The 21051-nt window shown below is 39.5% G+C and overlaps 1 protein-coding gene across 10 annotated transcripts in view; it reads right to left on the bottom strand.

Moving 5' to 3' along the window:
- The window catches only part of si:ch211-225b11.4 (tRNA (32-2'-O)-methyltransferase regulator THADA), a 186260-nt gene that overhangs the window by 72830 nt on the left and 92379 nt on the right, over positions 1 to 21051 (bottom strand). For all 10 annotated transcript variants that reach the window (XR_010967159.1, XR_010967158.1, XR_010967160.1 and 7 more), the window contains one exon: positions 8574 to 8778. Coding sequence is in view for 5 of the 10 variants with exons in the window: in XM_068005415.1 (XP_067861516.1) it covers positions 8574 to 8778 (205 nt within the window). In the remaining 5 variants the exon portion in view is untranslated. The remainder of the gene's footprint in view (positions 1 to 8573; positions 8779 to 21051) is intronic.

Raw genomic sequence — 21051 nt, 5'->3', positions numbered from 1 at the left:
GGGAGGGGGAAGATCCAGTTGTCGTGTTCCATGTCTGTACCAATGACATAAGGAAGACCAAGGAGGAGGTTCTGCTAAGGGAATATCAGAATCTAGGAACTAAATTAAGAAGCAGGAACTCACAGGTGATAATCTCGGGATTACTACCTGAGCCGTGTGCTAATTGGTATCGGGACAGGCAGATCAGGAAGGTGAATGCGTGGCTGGAAGATTGGTGTGGGAAGGAGGGGTTCCATTTGATGGGACACTGGCACCAGTATTGGGACAGGAAGGAGCTGTACCGCTGGGACAGGCTCAACCTGAACTGGAATGGGAGCAGAGACCCAGCAGAGAGGATAAATAGGGCGGAGGAGAAGGCTTTAAACTAGTAAGATGGGGCAGGGATCGGGTAGTGATAAAAGAAACAGGAGATGAGTGTAAAGGTCAGACCAGGGTAAGGAATAAAGAAAACATAAACGGTCAAGGGACAAAGACAGTTATAAAACAAAAATATAAAAGGACTGTTAAAAATAAAGTTAAAGGAACAACTATTAAAGATGAATTAAACTGCCTGGACAGCAATGTAAACAGCTTCCAAAATAAAACAGGGGAACTGGAGGCAATAATCCGTAGTGAGGAACCAGATGTAGTCAGAATAACTGAAACATGGCTACATAAAGAACATAAGAAATAGGAGCAGGAGTAGGCCATCCGGCCCCTCGAGCCTGCTCCGTCATTCAATCAGATCATGGCTGATCTTCTACCACTATCCTCATGTCCTTTAATATCTCGAAATCTATCGATCTCTGTTTTGAATGTACTCAATGACTGAGCCTCCACAGGCCTCTGTGGTAGAGAATTCCAAAGATTCACCACCCTCTGAGTGAAGAAATTTCTCTTCATCTCAGTCCTAAATGGCCTACCCTTTATTCTGAGACTGTAACTCCTGGTTCTAGATTAGAGCCAGACCTTTCAGGAGCGAGATTAGAAAACATTTCTACACACAAAGGGTGGTAGAAGTTTGGAACTCTCTTCCGCAAATGGCAATTGATACGAGCTCAATTGCTAAATTTAAATCTGAGATAGATAGCTTTTTGGCAACCAAAGGTATTAAGGGATATGGGCCAAAGGCAGGTATATGGAGTTAGATCACAGATCAGCCATGATCTTATCAAATGGCGGAGCAGGCACGAGGGGCTGAATGGCCTACTCCTGTTCCTATGTTCCGAGATTCCCCAACCAGGGGAAACATCCTCCCTGCATCTACCCTGTCGAGCCCTGTAAGAATTTTGTATGTTTCAATGAGATCACCCCTCATTCTTCTAAACTCTGGAGAATACAGGCCTGGTCTACTCAATCTCTCCTCATATGACAATCCCACCATCCCAGGAATCAGTCTGGTGAACCTTCGTTGCACTCCCTCTATGGCAAGTATATCTTTTCTTAGGTAAGGAAACCAAAATTGTACACAATACTCCAGGTGCGGTCTCACCAAGGCCCTGTATAATTGCAGGAAGACATCCTTGCACCTGTATTCAAATCCTCTTGTAATAAAGGCCAACATACCATTTGCCTTCCTAATTGCTTGCTGCACCTGCATGTTAGCTTTCAGTGACTCATGTACAAGGACACCCAGGTCCCTTTGAACATCAACATTTCCCAATCTCTCACCATTTAAAAAATACTCTGCATTTCTGTTTTTCCTACCAAAGTGGATAACTTCACATTTTTCCACATTATATTCTATGTGCCATGTTCTTGCCCACTCACTTAGCCTGTCTATATCCCCTTCAAGCCTCTTTGCATCCTCCTCACAACTCACAATCCCACCTAGTTTCATGTCATCAGTAAACTTGGAAATATTACATTTGCTCCCCTCACCAAATCATTGATATAGATTGTGAATAGCTGGGGCCCAAGCACTGATCTCTGCGGTACCCCACTAGTCACAGTCTGCCAACCTGAAAAAGACCCGTTTATTCCTGCTCTCTGTTTTCTATCTGTTAATCAATTCTCAATCCATGCCAGTATATTACCCCCAATTCCATGCGCTCTAACTTTGTTCACCAATCTCCTGTGTGGGACTTTATCGAAAGCCTTCTGAAAATCCAAATACACCACATCCACTGGTTCCCCCTTTCCAATTCTACTAGTTACATCCTCAAAGAACTCCAATAGGTTTGTCAAATATGATTTCCCTTTCATAAATCCATGTTGACTCTGCCAAATCCTATTATTATTTTCTAAGTGTCCTGTTATCACATCCTTTATAATAGATTCTAGCATTTTCCCTACTACTGATGTCAGGCTAACAGGCCTGTAGTTCCCTGTTTTCTCTCTCATGGACAGGACTGGCAACTAAATATTGCAGGTTATAACATAATCAGAAAGGATAGGGAAGGAAGAAGGGGGGAATGGGGTAGCTGTACTAATTACAGATAATATAATGGCAGTAGAAAAAAGGGACATAACTAACAGAAGGATAGAAACAGAATCCATATGGATTGAAATAAAAGATAAGGGACGATCACACTAATCGGGGTGTTCTGCAGACCACCTAACAGTGGAACGGAGGTGGAGGAAGAAATATGTAACCAAATATGTGAAATGAGTAAAGGACACAGAATAATAATCATGGGAGATTTTAACTATCCCCAAATAAATTGGCAAGAAGAGGTACGGAGTAAGAAGACCAACAAGAGAGGAAGCATGGCTGGATCTAATAATGGGAAATGAACCGGAGCAGATAAGAGAAGTAAGTGTAGGGGAACATCTGGGCAATAGTGTTCACAACATAATAAAGTTTAAGATAAAGACTTAAGTAAGACAAAGACCAAAGTAATAAATTGGAAAAAAGCTGATTTTGAGGGGATGAAAATGGAACTAGGGAAAATAAATTGGAAAAATTTACTGACAAAGAAATAGAATAGCAGTGGGAAACATTTAAAACGGTGATCAATAGAGTCCAGGAGAAATATATCCCACTAAAAAACAAGAACAAACTAGCCAATAATGACACACCATGGATATATTTAAGATGGAGCTGGATAGATTTCTAGACACAAAAGGCATCAAGGGGTATGGGGAGAGAGCGGGAATATGGTATTGAGATAGAGGAACAGCCATGAACATATTGAATGGCGGAGCAGGCTCGAAGGGCCAAATGGCCTACTCCTGCTCCTATTTTCTATGTTTCTATGAATACAGAAATAAGGGCAAAATTAAAACTAAATTGGACTTGGGAATCGGAAGTACAATTTCAAAATTTGCGGATGACACCAAATTGCGGGGGTATAGTTAATACTGAGGAGGACTGCGACAAAATACAGGAAGACATTAATAAACTTGCAGAATGGGCATGTAACTGGCAAATGAATTTCATTATAGATAAGTGTGAGGTGGTGTATTTTGGTAGGAAGAAAAGAGAAGGCTGAGGAGTGACCTGATGGAGGTCTTTAAGATTATGAAAGGGTTTGATGGGGTGGATATGGAGAAGATGTTTCCACTTGTGGGGGAGACCAGAACCAGAGGCCATAAATATAAGATAGTCACTAATAAATCAAATAGGGAATTCAGGAGCAACTTCTTTAATGTGGAATGCACAACCACAAGGAGTAGCTGAGGCAAATAGCATAGATGCATTTAATGGGAAGCTAGATAAACACATGAGGGAGAAAGGAATAGAAGGACATGCTGATAGGGTGAGATGAAGCGGGGAAGGAGGAGGCTCGTGTGGAGCACAAATACTAGCATGGACCTGTTGGGCCGAATGGCCTGTTTCTGTGCTGTACGTTCCATGTAGTATGTATGCAAGGGGACTTCAGTCAGAGCCTTAATTACACTTTTTGGAAGCTTCTGTATTCTTCCCGGAGGTTTCCTTCCGGTTGTTTTCTCCGATTGATCTGTATATGATCACATTTCCTTAATCTGCGTTTACTAGTCCTCTGTATTTACTTAGACTGCTCCTCCCAGCAGTGCCTCCAACTCACGTTGGCATTCGACTCCACGATTCAGTGATTCAGCTGCAGTTTTTGTAAAGAACCATCATGTCTGGCAGAAGTAATGGGAGCACAGGGTGGGGCCTAAGGATGGGGCAAAGTCGGAACGAAGCCAAGCGGCACCGCAAAGTGCTTCACGAGAACATCCGGGGCATCGCTAAACCAGCCAACTGCTGCCTGGCTCACCGTGGCAGTGTCAAGTGGGTCTCGGGTCTGATCTATGAGACGACCCGCGGGGTGCTGAAGAATATGATCAGGGTTGTGGTCACCTACACTGAGCACGGCGAGTGCCATGGATGTGGTGTACACTCAAACTCTATGAATTCAGTGGATGAACAACTCGACCCCTTCGACAAAACACAGCTGAGTGAAATGTCCTTCAATGTATTCCATTTGTTCTCAATTGAGGTTTTGGTCAGTCCTGCCCCTTCCCACACTGACTCTGTTTCAGGTTTTCACTCATATGCTTGTAGTTGGCCCTTTTTAAGGTCTATAACTGGTTATTGAATGATCAAACATCATGTCAAATCTATGGTCGCTGTCACTTAGGTGCGGTCCTATCGTTCCCAGTAAGCGATCGGGGCCACTGGCCATTCCCAGGCAGAGACACAAGTTACCTCTTATCACATTCCTCACTCACTGGGTCAGAACACATACGTGCTTTGCATTCACCAACTCAGATGCTAGACATTGAGCATGCCCAGTTAGGATTCGGTCTAGATTGCTCTGTGTCTTGCTATTTGCCCTGGATGTGAGTTGGACCAGAATGGGGCAATCACCTGAGGCTCGAATGGGCTTGTTTAATACCCTTTCAGACCAGCACAAGTCCCACAAACATACACTGTTCAGATTAGTTGTGCAGGGTCTGGGCCATATTAAGGGGACCTACATGTTTCAAGAGTGCTAGTACCTCCACAGATTCATTCATAAATTTTCCACTCACAGGACTAAGAGACAAGTGATTGCTTTAACTCAGTCTCCATATATTTTTAAAAATTTGTTCATGGGATGTGGGCATCACTGGCGAAGCCAGCATTTATTGCCCATCCCTAATTGCCCTTGAGAAGATGGTGGTGAGCCACTGCAGTCCGTGTGGTGAAGATTCTCCCACAGTGCTGTTAGAAAGGGAGTTCCAGGATTTTGACCCAGCGACGATGAAGGAACGGCGATATATTTCCAAGTCGGGATGGTGTGTGACTTGGAGGGGAACGTGCAGGTGGTGTTGTTCCCATGTGCCTGCTGCCCTTGCCCTACTTGGTGGTAGAGGTTGCAGGTTTGGGAGGTGCTGTCAAAGAAGCTGTGGCAAGTTGCTGCAGTGCATCCTGTGGATGGTACACACTGCAGCCACGGTGCGCCGGTGGTGAAGGGAGTGAATGTTTAGGGTGGTGGATGGAGTGCCAATCAAGCAGGCTGCTTTGTCCTGGATGGTGTCGAGCTTCTCGAGTGTTGTTGGAGCTGCACTCATCCAGGCAAGTGGAGAGTATTCCATCACACTCCTGACTTGTGCCTTGTAGATGGTGGAAAGGCTTTGGGGAGTCAGGAGGCGAGTCACTCGCCACAGAATACCCAGCCTCTGACCTGCTCTTGTAGCCGCAGTATTTATGTGGCTGGTCCAGTTAAGTTTCTTGTCAATGGTGACCCCCAGGATGTTGATGGTGGGGGATTCGGCGATGATAATGCCGTTGAATGTCAAGGGGAGGTGGTTAGACTCTCTCTTGTTGGAGATGGTCATTGCCTGGCACTTGTCTGGCGTGAATGTTACTTGCCACTTATCAGCCCAAGCCTGGATGTTGTCCAGGTCTTGCTGCATGCGGGCACGGACTGCTTCATTATCTGAGGGGTTGCAAATGGAACTGAACACTGTGCAATCATCAGCGAACATCCCCATTTCTGACCTTATAATGGAAGGAAGGACATTGATGAAGCAGCTGAAGATGGTTGGGCCTAGGACACTGCCCTGAGGAACTCCTGCAGCAATGTCTTGGGACTGAGATGATTGGTCTCCAACAACCACTACCATCTTCCTTTGTGCTAGGTATGACTCCAGCCACTGGAGAGTTTTCCCCCTGATTCCCATTGACTTCAATTTTACTAGGGCTCCTTGGTGCCACACTCAGTCAAATGCTGCCTTGATGTCAAGGGCAGTCACTCTCACCCCACCTCTGGAATTCAGCTCTTTTGTCCATGTTTGGACCAAGGTGTAATGAGGTCTTGAGCCAAATGGTCCTGGCATCGGTGAGTAGGTTATTGGTGAGTAAGTGCCGCTTGATAGCACTGTCGATGACACCTTCCATCACTTTGCTGATGATTGAGAGTAGACTGATGGGGCGGTAATTGGCCGGATTGGATTTGTCCTGCTTTTTGTGGACAGGTCATACCTGGGCAATTTTCCACATTGTCGGGTAGATGCCAGTGATGTAGCTGTACTGGAACAGTTTGGCTAGAGGAGGGGCTAGTTCTGGAGCACAAGACTTCAGCACTACAGCCGGGATGTTGTCGGGCCCATAGCCTTTGTTGTATCATTGAGTCTATGAATGCACTACCTGGGTAACTACAGACCCACCAGTCACAACAGGAACTAGAATGGAGCAACAGCAACCAAGTTAAGGAGGACGATCTGAAAATAATGCAGTAAGTCAGCCAGCAGGCAGATCCACCTGACCTTTGGGGCGTATGTTGGAAAATTCTATGTACCTGAACTCCCAGAAAACCTTTGATAAAGTTCCACATGAAAGACTGCAACACAAACTTAAGGTTCTTGGAACCCTAAGTAAAACTTAATGGCAAATATAGAATTGGATGAAAACAGATGGGGTTTGATGAGAGAGTTAGGGTACTGGAGGGATGGGTTTTGATGGGAGTTAGGGCACTGGAGGGATGGGTTTTGATGGGAGAGTTAGGGTACTGGAGGGATGGGGTTTGATGGGAGAGTTAGGGTACTGGAGGGATGGGGTTTGATGGGAGAGTTAGGGTACTGGAGGGATGGGGTTTGATGGGAGAGTTAGGGTACTGGAGGGATGGGTTTCAATGGGAGAGTTAGGATACTGGAGGGATGGGGTTTGATGGGAGAGTTAGGGTACTGGAGGGATGGGTTTCAATGGGAGAGTTAGGGTACTGGAGGGATGGGGTTTGATGGGAGAGTTAGGGTACTGGAGGGATGGGGTTTGATGGGAGAGTTAGGGTACTGGAGAGATGGGGTTTGATGGGAGAGTTAGGGTACTGGAGGGATGGGCTTGAATGGGAGAGTCAGGGTACTGGAGGGATGGGGTTTGAATGGGAGAGTCAGGGTACTGGAGGGATGGGCTTGAATGGGAGAGTTAGGGTACTGGAGGGATGGGGTCTGATGGGAGAGTTAGGGTACTGGAGGGATGGGGTCTGATGGGAGAGTTAGGGTACTGGAGGGATGGGCTTGAATGGGAGAGTCAGGGTACTGGAGGGATGGGCTTGAATGGGAGAGTTAGGGTACTGGAGGGATGGGGTCTGATGGGAGAGTTAGGGTACTGGAGGGATGGGCTTGAATGGGAGAGTCAGGGTACTGGAGGGATGGGTTTGAATGGGAGAGTCAGGGTACTGGAGGGATGGGCTTGAATGGGAGAGTTAGGGTACTGGAGGGATGGGGTCTGATGGGAGAGTTAGGGTACTGGAGGGATGGGTTTGAATGGGAGAGTCAGGGTACTGGAGGGATGGGTTTCGATGGGAGAGTTAGGGTACTGGAGGGATGGGTTTGAATGGGAGAGTCAGGGTACTGGAGGGATGGGGTCTGATGGGAGAGTTAGGGTACTGGAGGGATGGGTTTGAATGGGAGAGTTAGGGTACTGGAGGGATGGGTTTCGATGGGAGAGTTAGGGTACTGGAGGGATGGGTTTGAATGGGAGAGTCAGGGTACTGGAGGGATGGGGTCTGATGGGAGAGTTAGGGTACTGGAGGGATGGGTTTGAATGGGAGAGTTAGGGTACTGGAGGGATGGGGTCTGATGGGAGAGTTAGGGTACTGGAGGGATGGGTTTGAATGGGAGAGTCAGGGTACTGGAGGGATGGGGTCTGATGGGAGAGTTAGGGTACTGGAGGGATGGGGTTTGATGGGAGAGTTAGGGTACTGGAGGGATGGGGTCTGATGGGAGAGTTAGGGTACTGGAGGGATGGGGTCTGATGGGAGAGTTAGGGTACTGGAGGGATGGGGTTTGATGGGAGAGTTAGGGTACTGGAGGGATGGGGTGAAATGGGAGAGTTAGGGTACTGGAGGGATGGGGTCTGATGGGAGAGTTAGGGTACTGGAGGGATGGGGTCTGATGGGAGAGTTAGGGTACTGGAGGGATGGGGTCTGATGGGAGAGTTAGGGTACTGGAGGGATGGGGTCTGATGGGAGAGTTAGGGTACTGGAGGGATGGGGTTTGATGGGAGAGTCAGGGTACTGGAGGGATGGGGTTTGATGGGAGAGTTAGGGCACTGGAGGGATGGGTTTGAATGGGAGAGTTAGGGCACTGGAGGGATGGGGTTTGAATGGGCATTCACGCCACTGACGTTGCTCATGTTCTTACACTACTGTTCAGTGACATTCTTCTTACGGTGACAGTTAATGAACAATTAATTCCCGTACCATCAGCCTTGAGGGTGAGGCGTCCAGTTCAGCGAGCAGCACCCCCTGGAGCTGGCACAAGAAATCCTGACTGCACAAATTCACGACGAAGGAAACAATCTGAAGGTAGGCGGCTCGTATTAGCGGACAGCGCTGGGCAGGGCTCATCAGCCATAACTTGGCTTCCAACCTCTCCACCAAGTCCTGTAGATCCTGTGGGGTGAAGCTGGAGAATGAGACAAATAGTTACTGTCTATAAATAGACACTATGTCTACAGGACATTGCTACTATCTATAAATAGACACTGTGTACAAGAGATTGTTACTGTCTATAAATAGACACTGTGTATAGGAGATTGTTACTGTCTATAAATAGACACTGTGTACAGGAGATTGTTACTGTCTATAAATAGACACTGTGTACAGGAGATTGTTACTGTCTATAAATAGACACTGTGTACAGGAGATTGTTACTGTCTATAAATAGACACTGTGTACAAGAGATTGTTACTGTCTATAAATAGACACTGTGTACAGGAAATTGTTACTGTCTATAAATAGACACTGTGTACAAGAGATTGTTACTGTCTATAAATAGACACTGTGTACAGGAGATTGTTACTGTCTATAAATAGACACTGTGAACAAGAGATTGTTACTGTCTATAAATAGACACTGTGTACAGGAGATTGTTACTGTCTATAAATAGACACTGTGTACAAGAGATTGTTACTGTCTATAAATAGACACTGTGTACAGGAAATTGTTACTGTCTATAAATAGACACTGTGTACAAGAGATTGTTACTGTCTATAAATAGACACTGTGTACAGGAGATTGTTACTGTCTATAAATAGACACTGTGTACAGGAAATTGTTACTGTCTATAAATAGACACTGTGTACAAGAGATTGTTACTGTCTATAAATAGACACTGTGTACAGGAAATTGTTACTGTCTATAAATAGACACTGTGTACAAGAGATTGTTACTGTCTATAAATAGACACTGTGTACAAGAGATTGTTACTGTCTATAAATAGACACTGTGAACAAGAGATTGTTACTGTCTATAAATAGACACTGTGTACAGGAGATTGTTACTGTCTATAAATAGACACTATGTCTACAGGAAATTGTTACTGTCTATAAATAGACACTGTGTACAGGAGATTGTTACTGTCTATAAATAGACACTGTGTACAGGAGATTGTTACTGTCTATAAATAGACACTGTGTACAGGAGATTGTTACTGTCTATAAATAGACACTGTGTACAAGAGATTGTTACTGTCTATAAATAGACACTGTGTACAGGAGATTGTTACTGTCTATAAATAGACACTGTGTACAGGAGATTGTTACTGTCTATAAATAGACACTGTGTACAAGAGATTGTTACTGTCTATAAATAGACACTGTGTACAAGAGATTGTTACTGTCTATAAATAGACACTATGTCTACAGGACATTGCTACTATCTATAAATAGACACTGTGTACAAGAGATTGTTACTGTCTATAAATAGACACTGTGTATAGGAGATTGTTACTGTCTATAAATAGACACTGTGTACAGGAGATTGTTACTGTCTATAAATAGACACTGTGTACAGGAGATTGTTACTGTCTATAAATAGACACTGTGTACAGGAGATTGTTACTGTCTATAAAGAGACACTGTGAACAAGAGATTGTTACTGTCTATAAATAGACACTGTGTACAGGAGATTGTTACTGTCTATAAATAGACACTATGTCTACAGGAAATTGTTACTGTCTATAAATAGACACTGTGTACAGGAGATTGTTACTGTCTATAAATAGACACTGTGTACAGGAGATTGTTACTGTCTATAAATAGACACTGTGTACAGGAGATTGTTACTGTCTATAAATAGACACTGTGTACAAGAGATTGTTACTGTCTATAAATAGACACTGTGTACAGGAGATTGTTACTGTCTATAAATAGACACTGTGTACAGGAGATTGTTACTGTCTATAAATAGACACTGTGTACAAGAGATTGTTACTGTCTATAAATAGACACTGTGTACAGGAGATTGTTACTGTCTATAAATAGACACTGTGTACAAGAGATTGTTACTGTCTATAAATAGACACTGTGTACAAGAGATTGTTACTGTCTATAAATAGACACTGCGTACAAGAGATTGTTAATGTCTATAAATAGACACTGTGTACAAGAGATTGTTACTGTCTATGAATAGACACCGTGTACAAGAGATTGTTACTGTCTATAAATAGACACTATGTCTACAGGAAATTGTTACTGTCTATAAATAGACACTGTGTACAGGAGATTGTTACTGTCTATAAATAGACACTGTGTACAGGAGATTGTTACTGTCTATAAATAGACAATGTGTACAGGAGATTGTTACTGTCTATAAATAGACACTGTGTACAAGAGATTGTTACTGTCTATAAATAGACACTGTGTACAGGAGATTGTTACTGTCTATAAATAGACACTGTGTACAGGAGATTGTTACTGTCTATAAATAGACACTGTGTACAAGAGATTGTTACTGTCTATAAATAGACACTGTGTACAGGAGATTGTTACTGTCTATAAATAGACACTGTGTACAAGAGATTGTTACTGTCTATAAATAGACACTGTGTACAAGAGATTGTTACTGTCTATAAATAGACACTGTGTACAAGAGATTGTTACTGTCTATAAATAGACACTGTGTACAAGAGATTGTTACTGTCTATAAATAGACACTGTGTACAAGAGATTGTTACTGTCTATAAATAGACACTGTGTACAAGAGATTGTTACTGTCTATAAATAGACACTGTGTACAAGAGATTGTTACTGTCTATAAATAGACACTGTGTACAAGAGATTGTTACTGTCAAAAAATAGACACTGTGTACAAGAGATTGTTACTGTCTATAAATAGACACTGTGTACAAGAGATTGTTACTGTCTATAAATAGACACTGTGTACAAGAGATTGTTACTGTCTATAAATAGACACTGTGTACAGGAGATTGTTACTGTCTATAAATAGACACTGTGTACAGGAGATTGTTACTGTCTATAAATAGACACTGTGTACAAGAGATTGTTACTGTCTATAAATAGACACTGTGTACAAGAGATTGTTACTGTCTATAAATAGACACTGTGCACAGGAAATTGTTACTGTCTATAAATAGACAATGTGTACAGGAAATTGTGACTGTCTATAAATAGACACTGTGTACAAGAGATTGTTACTGTCTATAAATAGACACTGTGTACAGGAGATTGTTACTGTCTATAAATAGACACTGTGTACAGGAGATTGTTACTGTCTATAAATAGACACTGTGTACAGGAAATTGTTACTGTCTATAAATAGACACTGTGTACAAGAGATTGTTACTGTCTATAAATAGACACTGTGCACAGGAGATTGTTACTGTCTATAAATAGACACTGTGTACAAGAGATTGTTACTGTCTATAAATAGACACTGTGTACAAGAGATTGTTACTGTCTGTAAATAGACACTGTGTACAGGAGATTGTCACTGTCAATAAATAGACACTGTGTACAAGAGATTGTTACTGTCTATAAATAGACACTGTGTACAAGAGATTGTTACTGTCTATAAATAGACACTGTGTACAAGAGATTGTTACTGTCTATAAATAGACACTGTGTACAAGAGATTGTTACTGTCTATAAATAGACACTGTGTACAAGAGATTGTTACTGTCTATAAATAGACACTGTGTACAGGAGATTGTTACTGTCTATAAATAGACACTGTGTACAAGAGATTGTTACTGTCTATAAATAGACACTGTGTACAAGAGATTGTTACTGTCTATAAATAGACACTGTGTACAAGAGATTGTTACTGTCTATAAATAGACACTGTGTACAAGAGATTGTTACTGTCTATAAATAGACACTGTGTACAGGAGATTGTTACTGTCTATAAATAGACACTGTGTACAGGAGATTGTTACTGTCTATAAATAGACACTGTGTACAAGAGATTGTTACTGTCTATAAATAGACACTGTGTACAAGAGATTGTTACTGTGTATAAATAGACACCGTGTACAAGAGATTGTTACTGTCTATAAATAGACACTGTGTACAGGAGATTGTTACTGTCTATAAATAGACACTGTGTACAGGAGATTGTTACTGTCTATAAATAGACACTGTGTACAGGAGATTGTTACTGTCTATAAATTGACACTGTGTACAAGAGATTGTTACTGTCTATAAATAGACACTGTGTACAGGAGATTGTTACTGTCTATAAATAGACACTGTGTACAAGAGATTGTTACTGTCTATAAATAGACACTGTGTACAAGAGATTGTTACTGTCTATAAATAGACACTGTGAACAAGAGATTGTTACTGTCTATAAATAGACACTGTGTACAGGAGATTGTTACTGTCTATAAATAGACACTGTGTACAAGAGATTGTTACTGTCTATAAATAGACACTGTGAACAAGAGATTGTTACTGTCTATAAATAGACACTGTGTACAGAAGATTGTTACTGTCTATAAATAGACACTGTGAACAAGAGATTGTTACTGTCTATAAATAGACACTGTGTACAGGAGATTGTTACTGTCCATAAATAGACACTGTGAACAAGAGATTGTTACTGTCTATAAATAGACACTGTGTACAGGAGATTGTTACTGTCTATAAATAGACACTGTGTACAGGAGATTGTTACTGTCTATAAATAGACACTGTGAACAAGAGATTGTTACTGTCTATAAATAGACACTGTGTACAGGAGATTGTTACTGTCTATAAATAGACACTGTGTACAGGAGATTGTTACTGTCTATAAATAGACACTGTGTACAAGAGATTGTTACTGTCTATAAATAGACACTGTGTACAGGAGATTGTTACTGTCTGTAAATAGACACTGTGTACAGGAGATTGTTACTGTCTATAAATAGACACTGCGTACAGGAGATTGTTACTGTCTATAAATAGACAGTGTACAGGAGATTGTTACTGTCTATAAATAGACACTGTGTACAGGAGATTGTTACTGTCTATAAATAGACAGTGTACAGGAGATTGTTACTGTCTATAAATAGACACTGTGTACAGGAGATTGTTACTGTCTATAAATAGACACTGTGTACAGGAGATTGTTACTGTCTATAAATAGACACTGTGTACAAGAGATTGTTACTGTCTATAAATAGACACTGTGTACAAGAGATTGTTACTGTCTATAAATAGACACTGTGTACAGGAGATTGTTACTGTCTATAAATAGACACTGTGTACAGGAGATTGTTACTGTCTATAAATAGACACTGTGTACAAGAGATTGTTACTGTCTATAAATAGACACTGTGTACAAGAGATTGTTACTGTCTATAAATAGACACTGTGTACAGGAGATTGTTACTGTCTATAAATAGACACTGTGTACAGGAAATTGTTACTGTCTGGAAATAGACACTGTGTACAGGAAATTGTTACTGTCTATAAATAGACACTGTGTACAGGAGATTGTTACTGTCTATAAATAGACACTGTGTACAGGAGATTGTTACTGTCTATAAATAGACACTGTGCACAGGAAATTGTTACTGTCTATAAATAGACACTGTGTACAGGAAATTGTTACTGTCTATAAATAGACACTGTGTACAGGAGATTGTTACCGTCTATAAATAGACACTGTGTACAAGAGATTGTTACTGTCTATAAATAGACACTGTGTACAGGAGATTGTTACTGTCTATAAATAGACAGTGTACAGGAGATTGTTACTGTCTATAAATAGACACTGAGGAAGGAGAAAATCTCCGAAAGCTTGTGAATTTAAAATAAAATTGCTGGACTATAACTTGGTGTTGTAAAATTGTTTACAATCTATAAATAGACACTGTGTACAAGAGATTGTTACTGTCTATAAATAGACAGTGTGCAGGAGATTGTTACTGTCTATAAATAGACACTGTGTACAGGAGATTGTTACTGTCTATAAATAGACACTGTGTACAGGAGATTGTTACTGTCTATAAATAGACACTGTGTACAACAGATTGTTACTGTCTATAAATAGACACTGTGTACAAGAGATTGTTACTGTCTATAAATAGACACTGTGTACAGGAGATTGTTACTGTTTATAAATAGACACTGTGTACAAGAGATTGTTACTGTCTATAAATAGACACTGTGTACAGGAGATTGTTACTGTCTATAAATAGACACTGTGTACAAGAGATTGTTACTGTCTATAAATAGACACTGTGTACAGGAGATTGTTACTGTCTATAAATAGACACTGTGTACAGGAGATTGTTACTGTCTATAAATAGACACTGTGTACAGGAAATTGTTACCGTCTATAAATAGACACTGTGTGCAGGAAATTGTTACTGTCTATAAATAGACACTGTGTACAGGAGATTGTTACTGTCTATAAATAGACACTGTGCTCAAGAGATTGTTACTGTCTATAAATAGACACTGTGTGCAAGAGATTGTTACTGTCTATAAATAGACACTGTGTACAAGAGATTGTTAGTGTCTATAAATAGACACTGTGTACAAGAGATCGTTACTGTCTATAAATAGACACTGTGTACAGGAGATTGTTACTGTCAAAAATAGACACTGTGTACAAGAGATTGTTACTGTCTATAAATAGACACTGTGCACAGGAAATTGTTACTGTCTATAAATAGACACTGTGTACAGGAAATTGTTACTGTCTATAAATAGACACTGTGTACAGGAAATTGTTACTGTCTATAAATAGACACTGTGTACAGGAAATTGTTACTGTCTATAAATAGACACTGTGTACAAGAGATTGTTAATGTCTATAAATAGACACTGTGTACAGGAGATTGTTACTGTCTATAAATAGACACTGTGTACAAGAGATTGTTACTGTCTATAAATAGACACTGTGTACAGGAGATTGTTACTGTCTATAAATAGACACTGTGTACAGGAGATTGTTACTGTCTATAAATAGACACTGTGTACAAGAGATTGTTACTGTCTATAAATAGACACTGTGTACAGGAAATTGTTACTGTCTATAAATAGACACTGTGTACAGGAGATTGTTACTGTCTATAAATAGACACTGTGTACAAGAGATTGTTACTGTCTATAAATAGACACTGTGTACAGGAAATTGTTACTGTCTGTAAATAGACACTGTGTACAGGAAATTGTTACTGTCTATAAATAGACACTGTGTACAGGAAATTGTTACTGTCTATAAATAGACACTGTGTACAGGAAATTGTTACCGTCTATAAATAGACACTGTGTACAGGAGATTGTTACCGTCTATAAATAGACACTGTGTACAGGAGATTGTTACTGTCTATAAATAGACACTGTGTACAGGAGATTGTTACTGTCTATAAATAGACACTGTGTCCAGGAGATTGTTACTGTCTGTAAATAGACACTGTGTACAGGAAATTGTTACCGTCTATAAATAGACACTGTGTACAGGAAATTGTTACTGTCTATAAATAGACACTGTGTACAGGAAATTGTTACCGTCTATAAATAGACACTGTGTACAGGAGATTGTTACCGTCTATAAATAGACACTGTGTACAGGAGATTGTTACTGTCTATAAATAGACACTGTGTACAGGAGATTGTTACTGTCTATAAATAGACACTGTGTACAGGAGATTGTTACCGTCTATAAATAGACACTGTGTACAAGAGATTGTTACTGTCTATAAATAGACACTGTGTACAGGAGATTGTTACTGTCTATAAATAGACACTGTGTACAGGAGATTGTTACTGTCTATAAATAGACACTGTGTACAAGAGATTGTTACTGTCTATAAATAGACACTGTGTACAGGAGATTGTTACTGTCTATAAATAGACACTGTGTCCAGGAGATTGTTACTGTCTGTAAATAGACACTGTGTACAGGAGATTGTTACCGTCTATAAATAGACACTGTGTACAAGAGATTGTTACTGTCTATAAATAGACACTGTGTACAGGAGATTGTTACTGTCTATAAATAGACACTGTGTACAGGAGATTGTTACTCTCTATAAATAGACACTGTGTACAGGAGATTGTTACTGTCTATAAATAGACACTGTGTACAGGAGATTGTTACTGTCTATAAATAGACACTGCGTACAGGAGATTGTTACTGTCTATAAATAGACAGTGTACAGGAGATTGTTACTGTCTATAAATAGACACTGTGTACAGGAGATTGTTACTGTCTATAAATAGACAGTGTACAGGAGATTGTTACTGTCTATAAATAGACACTGTGTACAGGAGATTGTTACTCTCTATAAATAGACACTGTGTACAGGAGATTGTTACTGTCTATAAATAGACACTGTGTACAAGAGATTGTTACTGTCTATAAATAGACACTGTGTACAAGAGATTGTTACTGTCTATAAATAGACACTGTGTACAGGAGATTGTTACTGTCTATGAATAGACACTGTGTACAGGAGATTGTTACTGTCTATAAATAGACACTGTGTACAGGAAATTGTTACTGTCTATAAATAGACACTGTGTACAGGAAATTGTTACTGTCTATAAATAGACACTGTGTACAGGAAATTGTTACTGTCTATAAATAGACACTGTGTACAGGAGATTGTTACTGTCTATAAATAGACACTGTGCACAGGAAATTGTTACTGTCTATAAATAGACACTGTGTACAGGAAATTGTTACTGTCTATAAATAGACACTGTGTACAGGAGATTGTTACCGTCTATAAATAGACACTGTGTACAGGAGATTGTTACTGCCTATAAATAGACAGTGTACAGGAGATTGTTACTGTCTATAAATAGACACTGTGTACAGGAGATTGTTACTGTCTATAAATAGACACTGTGTACAAGAGATTGTTACTGTCTATAAATAGACACTGTGTACAAGAGATTGTTACTGTCTATAAATAGACACTGTGTACAAGAGATTGTTACTGTCTATAAATAGACACTGTGTACAAGAGATTGTTACTGTCTATAAATAGACACTGTGTACAAGAGATTGTTACTGTCTATAAATAGACACTGTGTACAAGAGATTGTTACTGTCTATAAATAGACACTGTGTACAGGAGATTGTTACTGTCTATAAATAGACACTGTGTACAAGAGATTGTTACTGTCTATAAATAGACACTGTGTACAAGAGATTGTTACTGTCTATAAATAGACACTGTGTACAAGAGATTGTTACTGTCTATAAATAGACACTGTGTACAAGAGATTGTTACTGTCTATAAATAGACACTGTGTACAGGAGATTGTTACTGTCTATAAATAGACACTGTGTACAGGAGATTGTTACTGTCTATAAATAGACACTGTGTACAAGAGATTGTTACTGTCTATAAATAGACACCGTGTACAAGAGATTGTGACTGTCTATAAATAGACACTGTGTACAGGAGATTGTTACTGTCTATAAATAGACACTGTGTACAGGAGATTGTTACTGTCTATAAATAGACACTGTGTACAGGAGATTGTTACTGTCTATAAATTGACACTGTGTACAAGAGATTGTTACTGTCTATAAATAGACACTGTGTACAGGAGATTGTTACTGTCTATAAATAGACACTGTGAACAAGAGATTGTTACTGTCTATAAATAGACACTGTGTACAGGAGATTGTTACTGTCCATAAATAGACACTGTGAACAAGAGATTGTTACTGTCTATAAATAGACACTGTGTACAGGAGATTGTTACTGTCTATAAATAGACACTGTGTACAGGAGATTGTTACTGTCTATAAATAGACACTGTGTACAAGAGATTGTTACTGTCTATAAATAGACACTGTGAACAAGAGATGGTTACTGGCTATAAATAGACACTGTGTACAGGATATTGTTACTGTCTATAAATAGACACTGTGTACAAGAGATTGTTACTGTCTATAAATAGACACTGTGTACAGGAGATTGTTACTGTCTATAAATAGACACTGTGTACAAGAGATTGTTACTGTCTATAAATAGACACTGTGTACAGGAGATTGTTACTGTCTATAAATAGACACTGTGTACAAGAGATTGCTACTGTCTATAAATAGACACTGTGTACAGGAGATTGTTACTGTCTGTAAATAGACACTGTGTACAGGAGATTGTTACTGTCTATAAATAGACACTGCGTACAGGAGATTGTTACTGTCTATAAATAGACAGTGTACAGGAGATTGTTACTGTCTATAAATAGACACTGTGTACAGGAGATTGTTACTGTCTATAAATAGACAGTGTACAGGAGATTGTTACTGTCTATAAATAGACACTGTGTACAGGAGATTGTTACTGTCTATAAATAGACACTGTGTACAGGAGATTGTTACTGTCTATAAATAGACACTGTGTACAAGAGATTGTTACTGTCTATAAATAGACACTGTGTACAGGAGATTGTTACTGTCTATAAATAGACACTGTGTACAGGAGATTGTTACTGTCTATAAATAGACACTGTGTACAGGAAATTGTTACTGTCTGTAAATAGACACTGTGTACAGGAAATTGTTACTGTCTATAAATAGACACTGTGTACAGGAGATTGTTACTGTCTATAAATAGACACTGTGTACAGGAGATTGTTACTGTCTATAAATAGACACTGTGCACAGGAAATTGTTACTGTCTATAAATAGACACTGTGTACAGGAAATTGTTACTGTCTATAAATAGACACTGTGTACAGGAGATTGTTACCGTCTATAAATAGACACTGTGTACAAGAGATTGTTACCGTCTATAAATAGACACTGTGTACAGGAGATTGTTACTGTCTATAAATAGACACTGTGTACAGGAGATTGTTACTGTCTATAAATAGACAGTGTACAGGAGATTGTTACTGTCTATAAATAGACACTGAGGAAGGAGAAAATCTCCGAAAGCTTGTGAATTTAAAATAAAATTGCTGGACTATAACTTGGTGTTGTAAAATTGTTTACAATCTATAAATAGACACTGTGTACAAGAGATTGTTACTGTCTATAAATAGACAGTGTGCAGGAGATTGTTACTGTCTATAAATAGACACTGTGTACAGGAGATTGTTACTGTCTATAAATAGACACTGTGTACAGGAGATTGTTACTGTCTATAAATAGACACTGTGTACAAGAGATTGTTACTGTCTATAAATAGACACTGTGTACAAGAGATTGTTACTGTCTATAAATAGACACTGTGTACAAGAGATTGTTACTGTCTATAAATAGACACTGTGTACAGGAGATTGTTACTGTTTATAAATAGACACTGTGTACAAGAGATTGTTACTGTCTATAAATAGACACTGTGTACAGGAGATTGTTACTGTCTATAAATAGACACTGTGTACAAGAGATTGTTACTGTCTATAAATAGACACTGTGTACAGGAGATTGTTACTGTCTATAAATAGACACTGTGTACAGGAGATTGTTACCGTCTATAAATAGACACTGTGTACAGGAAATTGTTACCGTCTATAAATAGACACTGTGTACAGGAAATTGTTACTGTCTATAAATAGACACTGTGTACAGGAGATTGTTACTGTCTATAAATAGACACTGTGCTCAAGAGATTGTTACTGTCTATAAATAGACACTGTGTGCAAGAGATTGTTACTGTCTATAAATAGACACTGTGTACAAGAGATTGTTACTGTCTATAAATAGACACTGTGTACAGGAAATTGTTACTGTCTATAAATAGACACTGTGTACAGGAAATTGTTACTGTCTATAAATAGACACTGTGTACAGGAGATTGTTACTGTCTATAAATAGACACTGTGCTCAAGAGATTGTTACTGTCTATAAATAGACACTGTGTGCAAGAGATTGTTACTGTCTATAAATAGACACTGTGTACAGGAAATTGTTACTGTCTATAAATAGACACTGTGTACAGGAAATTGTTACTGTCTATAAATAGACACTGTGTACAGGAAATTGTTACTGTCTATAAATAGACACTGTGTACAAGAGATTGTTAATGTCTATAAATAGACACTGTGTACAGGAGATTGTTACTGTCTATAAATAGACACTGTGTACAAGAGATTGTTACTGTCTATAAATAGACACTGTGTACAGGAGATTGTTACTGTCTATAAATAGACACTGTGTACAGGAGATTGTTACTGTCTATAAATAGACACTGTGTACAAGAGATTGTTACTGTCTATAAATAGACACTGTGCACAGGAAATTGTTACTATCTATAAATAGACACTGTGTACAGGAAATTGTTACTGTCTATAAATAGACACTGTGTACAGGAGATTGTTACTGTCTATAAATAGACACTGTGTACAAGAGATTGTTACTGTCTATAAATAGACACTGTGTACAGGAAATTGTTACTGTCTGTAAATAGACACTGTGTACAGGAAATTGTTACTGTCTATAAATAGACACTGTGTACAGGAAATTGTTACTG

Source organism: Heptranchias perlo, chromosome 25 (genome assembly GCF_035084215.1).
Source record: "Heptranchias perlo isolate sHepPer1 chromosome 25, sHepPer1.hap1, whole genome shotgun sequence".
NCBI lineage: Eukaryota > Metazoa > Chordata > Chondrichthyes > Hexanchiformes > Hexanchidae > Heptranchias > Heptranchias perlo.
This window is presented reverse-complemented; position numbering and strand designations above follow the sequence as displayed.